The sequence below is a fragment of the Octopus bimaculoides genome, chromosome 18 (genome assembly GCF_001194135.2).
Source record: "Octopus bimaculoides isolate UCB-OBI-ISO-001 chromosome 18, ASM119413v2, whole genome shotgun sequence".
NCBI lineage: Eukaryota > Metazoa > Mollusca > Cephalopoda > Octopoda > Octopodidae > Octopus > Octopus bimaculoides.
The window spans coordinates 20,344,497-20,351,687 of NC_068998.1; the positions used below are offsets into that span (position 1 = coordinate 20,344,497).

General features: G+C 37.9%; 1 protein-coding gene across 1 annotated transcript in view; it reads left to right on the forward strand.

The window, feature by feature from the left end:
• The window catches only part of LOC106875600 (aminopeptidase N-like), a 219,321-nt gene that overhangs the window by 198,737 nt on the left and 13,393 nt on the right, over nt 1-7,191 (forward strand). Inside the window, 3 exon segments of the mRNA XM_052974545.1 lie at nt 2,408-2,484; nt 5,219-5,329; nt 6,470-6,641. Of these exon segments, the coding sequence (XP_052830505.1) occupies nt 2,408-2,484; nt 5,219-5,329; nt 6,470-6,641 (360 nt within the window).

A 7,191-nucleotide genomic window follows, 5' to 3' on the forward strand; every position in this document is an offset into this window, starting at 1 on the left:
TGTGTGTGTGTGTGTGTGTGTGTGTGTGTGTGTGTGTGTACGTATATTCACACACACACGCACGCACACACACACATACATCACCTTAATGGCTTCTCTAAACCTTTTCAGTATCTTAAGAGAATCTCACGGAACAGCCACATTCTTTAAAAATCGAAGAGAATGACGCCCTTGTTATTCTAGAAAATAGTTACCATAGTTTTCTGTTTCTTGCTCATGAAATACTTAGGCCTTGGAGAAGAGGTTCGAAGCCATTCCGTGGATTGAGCTTTCCTTTCTGGATCATAACGATACGTTCACGTTTCATATCTTGTCACCAGATCAGGACAAACGTGTCTTCATTGGCTTCAAATGCTTCCAACAGATCAACATAGACTTCTAACCTCTCCTTCAAATCGTGTGCCAACCGCCAGGTTACCCATCTTGCACACACTTTTCGATACCCAAAGTCTTCCACCATCTTCTGTAAGGCACAATGACCACAGTCCAGTTACACCTCGTCTATTTGCACGAATTAATTTGACCACCCGCTGGCGATTCATGCCAGTGATCACAGTTGATGCTCTCCTTCTGAGCGGTTTGTTTTCAACGTTGTTGTCCCCCTTTTTTTATATAAATTTTCGTCCATCTGTAAAAATTGTTCTTGTCAATGGTGTTGCCTTCGTAAAAGAATCTGTGCCCTTCTCTTCTTTGAATATCAAATAGCCTGCACTCCTCCGTCGACTAGAATCCAATAAGGTCATGTTACTTCTGCTTGGAACCCATTATTTACCTACAATAAATACGGACAGAAAGAGTAACTGTAAAAGAAGAGCGACTCTACTAACATGTACATTTCGAATTGCAGTTGATATTAGTCATGCTCATTTTTGCATTACAATCGACAGAACCCTCAAGCGTGTGTGTGCGCGCTCGTACGTATTTATGCGCGTGTGTGTAAACATCTGTATGTATGTGTATATATATGTGTGTCTGCATGTATGTGTATAAATATGTGTGTTTGTAGTCTTAATCATTATAGCTCGTAGTTTCTGTTATTGATCTCAACGGTAAAACGCAAAACTATGTCGTAACACAGAGTAACTCAAACACTATACACTTTACTCTTTTACTTGTTTCAGTCATTTTGACTGTAGCCATGCTGGAGCACCGCCTTTAATCGAGCAAATCGACCCCAGGATTTATTCTTTGTAAGCCTAGTACTTATTCTATCGGTCTATTTTGCCGAACCGCTAAGTTACGAGGACGTAAACACACCAGCATCGGTTGTCAAGCGATGTTGGGGGGACAAACACAGTCACACAAACACACACACACACATACATATATATATATATATATATATATATATATATATATATATATATATATATATATATATATATATATACATATATACGACGGGCTTCTTTCAGTTTCCGTCTACCAAATCCACTCACAAGGTTTTGGTCGGCCTGAGACTATAGTAGAAGACACTTGCCCAAGATGCCACGCAGTGGGACTGAACCCGAAACCATGTGTTTCGTAAGCAAGCTACTTACACACAGCCACTCCTACGCCTATAGTATTTTTTATTATTAGTCTTCTATATAAATGAAGCTATATCCTTTAATTTGCTGCTGCTTTTCTTTGCACGAAATGAGAAGATAGATTGCAAAACTGTTATTTTAACGAATCATATCTATTTATCACCCGAAAAGAGACATCTGCACCGTCGGATGCTCCTGAAACAGTAGTTAAGTATCCCACCCATGAAGGATTGATGCTAGTGGTATCGAAACAATTATAGTGATTAATAAGAGTTCACGTATCTTCCATCTTACGTCTCTCATTTACCACATATACATACATACATACATACATACATACATACATACATACATGGTTGGCACTCCGTCGGTTACGACGACGAGCGTTCCAGTTGATCCGATCAACGGAACAGCCTGCTCGTGAAATTAACGTGCAAGTGGCTGAGCACTCCACAGACACGTGTACCCTTAACGTAGTTCTCGGGGGATATTCAGCGTGACACAGTGTGTGACAAGGCTGGCCCTTTAAAGTACAGGTACAACAGAAACAGGAAGAAAGAGCGAGAGAAAGTTGTGGTGAAAGAGTACAGCAGGGATCGCCACCATCCCCTGCCGGAGCCATGTGGAACTTTAGGTGTTTTCGCTCAATAAACACTCACAATGCCCAGTCTGGGAATCGAAACCGCGATCCTACAACCGCGAGTCCGCTGCCCTAACCACTGGGCCATTGCGCCTCCACACATACATACATATTTACATAATATATGTTATATGTATATACAAGTATCCGTGTATATATATATATATTTGTTCAACCCTTTTAATGCAAACAACAGTTATCTGAAGAAAACACATTTTGTTTGCTTTCTATATTGCAGTTATTCATACAGAGATTGGTAACGGGACATTATCATCGCATTGGCTGGGATAATTCAGGCACCGAACACACCGAAACGTGAGTTCGTTCTCATATTAATTGGAATAAAAATAACCGTCTTCTCTCTCTCTCTCTCTCTCTCTCTCTCTCTCTCTCTCTCTCTCTTCTCCTTCTGTATCATTTATTTTTAATTCTATTTTTGATTCCCTTTTTTTTTTTATTTGCAATTTTTTAAGTAGGGTCTGTTTATCAGAATTTTTTTCTTTTTTAATCTATTTTATGCTTTTACTGCCGGAATGGTTGGGGAAAAGGCTATTTCGTTGTAATTGCGGTTGTAATGTCATAGTAGTAGTAGTAGTAGTAGTAGTAGTAGTAGTAGTAGTAGTAGTAGTAGTAGTAGTAGTAGTTGCGCTTGTCATGTTATGCTATTGTAGTTGTAACTGTAGTAGTAGATGTTGCTGTTGTCGTCGTCGTCGTCGTAGTAGTAGTAGTAGTAGTAGTTCATGTTGTTGATGATGTTGCTCTATATTGTTGGTAATTATGGGGAGGTATCGTTTACTATTTCCGACCAGCTCAGCTCGAAGTGAATGGATAAATAAATAAATAAATAAATAATCTCTCTCAGTTTTGACGAAGTGTGTTCGTTGTTGCTGCAGAAAGCACGTGACCGGGTGGTAAGGATGTTGAGCTCACGATCTTAAGGTCGTCAGTTCCAATTCTCAAGGAAGGCAAAAAGTTATGTCTTCGAGCAAGACACCTCATTTCATATTGCATATATATATTGCACATTGCTCCAGCCTACTCAGCTGAAGGTGAATACCAACCGAGTACTGATGCAGCCCTCTTTCCTTCCAGTTGTTATGTCCTCTATGTTCTGCTAGGCCAAATTTGGTGGCACCGAGAGAGTATCTATGCAGCTCATAACTATATAAACATAATACAAGCTACCTGTTTTACTCGCTTGCGAATACGGCCATATTTGTTTTTGATCGGTTTTTATTCGCTTGTTCGAGATGTCTTCTTATAGAATGAACATTCCACATACAAATGTACCCTAAACGTAATCTTCAAACAGAATCAGCGTCACACAATCTGTGCTTTTGAGTTACAGGCACAACCCGACGGATTCCCAAATAGTTTTCTGTGTACTTTAATTACACTCGCAAGGCTTAAGTAGAACCGAAATTCCAAGTAGTGGGATCGAATCCGCCACGATAAAGCAAACTTCCTAACCGTTTAGCCATACTGCGTCCATGTAGTGGAAATACGCGCGCGCACACACACACACACACACACACACACACACACACACACACACACACACACACACACACACACACACACACACACATCCACTAGTGTGTGTTATATATGGCACTGTGAACTGATATAGGTGTTTAACACTATTTGTCTACAACGAGAAATTTTCTCCATGACAAAACACAGTGAAAGGCTTATGTACGAGGCCAAACGTGCCACATGCATATTTGAAACGGGAATGACATCACATCTATTAAAAGTTAGTTTTGTTGGTTAGTTCGTTTATCATTTCTTTGACACACAAAATATATTGTAACCTAAGAAAGATTTTGTAGAATCGGTGTAGTCATCGTGTGAAGAAGTCTAAAATTTAGCCATTCTACATAGTGGAATCCAGAACATTCCGTCAAGCGATTATTTTCTTAAATCAACGGAATCTACTCAACAATATGCACATAATGTGGAAACACTTATGGAACAAATGCAATGAAGATACTTTTCAACGATAAGCCAAAGACTCCATTCTAATGAAAAGAAAATGTCTTACCATGTTAACAACTCCAGTCTGAGTTCGATCAAACAAGCTGAGACACTCAGAAGAGATGCTAGCGCAAAGATGACAGTACTTTTCATTTAGATTGGTGAAATGTTGGAGTTTAGAATTTTGAAAGCAATGCAATAACCCCATAGGGAGAGCTTGACTGGTGTATACAATTATTTCATTAAATATGTCGTCAGCCTTCGTAAGTGCGTTATCGTTCGTTTATTTATAATAATTTTCTGTGAAAGTACTAATTTATAACGTCAATGACAATATAATTAATTACATCTTCACTAAGTCTTAGATTGAGTGGTTGACTGAGGAGAATGCTTTCCTTCGGGTGAAGACTAAAACTAATAGAGGAAAGACAATGTTTCTTGGTTTTTCTTTGAATATATCTACTGCTCTTATGACATATTACTTTACTATTGTAATATTTTGGACAGCAACAAAGCAAATTTCAAACTTACAGTCGGTTGAATTTATAATCTGCTGGAGTATCTATAGCAGATCTGACAGTTTGTCTTCAGTCACTGTTGCTTTCTTGTGTCCACAACAAAGATATCTCTCACTGACCTGGCTTCTAAAGCTTTAAATAGATATTATCTAAAATTACAGTTTATCGCTATAAGTAGTAAGACATTCTATAATATACGAGTGATTACTTTAGCTTGAAACGCTAGGTTAAAACTTCTTCACTATACGGAAGATAATGTGTCGGTGTAATCAATTTTTTTTATGTGCTCTCTTCTTCGACCAATTCTTGTATTATGTCCCGCGACGTAATAAGGTACAGAACAGTATATTGTTAGTAAGCAGCTTCTGTTTTTATAATTAATCTCCTGAATCAGAGAAAGAAAGAAGCAAACAAACAAACAAACAAACAAAGAGAGATGTGAATGAAGGGGAAAGAAAAATGGGGAGAAGCGAGAATTTTTAGAATTAAAAATGAAAATATTGCTTTACAAATTATTTGATTTCAGAAATCTTCATTAAATTTTAATTTTACAGAATTATGCGTACAATGATTATTAGATTAGCTTGCCACTACAATGTGAAAGGCTGTGCTGAAGAAGCTACTCGACAATTTCATTTGTGGATGGAGAGGCCCGACCGCAATCGGTGAGTTTTGTTAATTAAGTTTCTTCTTCCATGTTACCCATCTGCAATGTTTGGTTAATATCTTTCAGTCATGAGATAATATTATTAGAGTAATACTGAATAATTGGGCGATGAGAAAACGATACAGTAATGGTATGACAACAAAATTCTGTCAGACAGTCACGTAGCTTCTGGCTTTATCAAGGTTATACAAAAGAAAAAAAAAATCTGGAATAAAAATAAAACTGGCAACAAAAAATTAACATACAAACAGGTTAATTAATTTTGTGCTGAGGAAATAAGGATTTTATCATTTCAAACTGTACTACATTAAAAATAAACACAGAGGAAAAAGGGGAGAGAAAACAAAGAAGGTATTGTGTCTGTTTCTACAATGGAGGAAGCATTTGGAAAATAACTGACAGGAATAGTAAAACAAAATTGTTTTTTGCAGCAGAAGAGAGGCATAACCGTGCCATATATACCATCCATTTCAACAAAATAGGAACATACACAGATTATTATCATTAGTATACTATTGATGTCACTGGAGTAGCGTCCAATACATGCTGTTTAGTCTCCCAGGACTTACCTGTTGCGTTACACCTAATCACAGTATTAATATTTCTAGGCATTTCTTATTTGCTTCATAGGCTCGCGGTGAGCAGGTGAGTGTTGAATCTTAAACCATCCCACATCATCTATAAACTTTAAATGCATGTTGATCTCTGAAATATAATCAGATTTATTTAATACAATATCTTACCTGTTCAAAACATTATAATAATTTTGAATTCATCAGCTTCACTGCCAGTGGAGGCGCGTGTCTTAGTGTTTAGAGTGTTGGATTCATGATCGTAAGATTGTGGTTTCGATTCCTGAACCGGGCGATGTGTTGTGTTCTTGAGCAAAACACCTCATTTCACGCCTACACAGCCGGCAAAAATGAATAATCATATGACGGACTAGCATCCCGTCCAGGTGAGGAATATAGATATGCCATGGAAACCGGAAACTGGCCCAACGAGTTTATATGACTCTGGGACGATGATTATCCTTTTGTCTGTTTGTTTATCTTTTTTAGCTTGACTGCCAATAAAATATAAACGTGAATTTAATTCAGGTAATTTTATAAGTATTCTTTTTCATTTATCACTCAAGAATCGATCCGAATCTTCGGTTAATTGTCTACTGCAATGCCCTACGTAAAGGAGGCGCTCAAGAATGGGACTTTGCCTATGAACAGTACAAGAAGTCCAATATGGCTAGCGAGAAAGATCGTTTACTTCGAGCAATGTCTTGTTCGCAGGAACCGTGGATATTAAGCAGGTAAGTCTCATCAGCAATAAGACTGACTTATAAACAGATTTTCTAACAAAAGTTAAACAAATCGAAAATAGATTCTGTATCAGCTTAACTGCTGATACAACAGTTAAATTGACAGAGAAACATTTCTTTCCACCATGACCTTAAAAATGGCAAATAAAATATTAAGGAATTGGCATCCCACAGAATTCTGCATTTGATCTGGTCTTAAAATCTTTACAAATGGTATTTGGCTACTTACTGTGGAAGAATCATGATCGTCATCTGTGTAATGTCCATTTTTCCATGCTTGCATGAATCAGACAGAATTTGTTGAGACAGATTTTCTACAGCCGGATACCCTTCCTGTCATCAATCTTTGTGTGATTGCGAGCAAGCAATATTTTTCCCCTAGTCGGACATGTTTTCACAGAGGACTGAAAACGACGGACACCACTCACATGATTGTGATGCTCATTTATATCTATTGCGTAATATCAAAACAAGGAGAAACGCGCGCTCACACACGCACGCACGCACGCACACACACACACACACACACACACACACACACACAC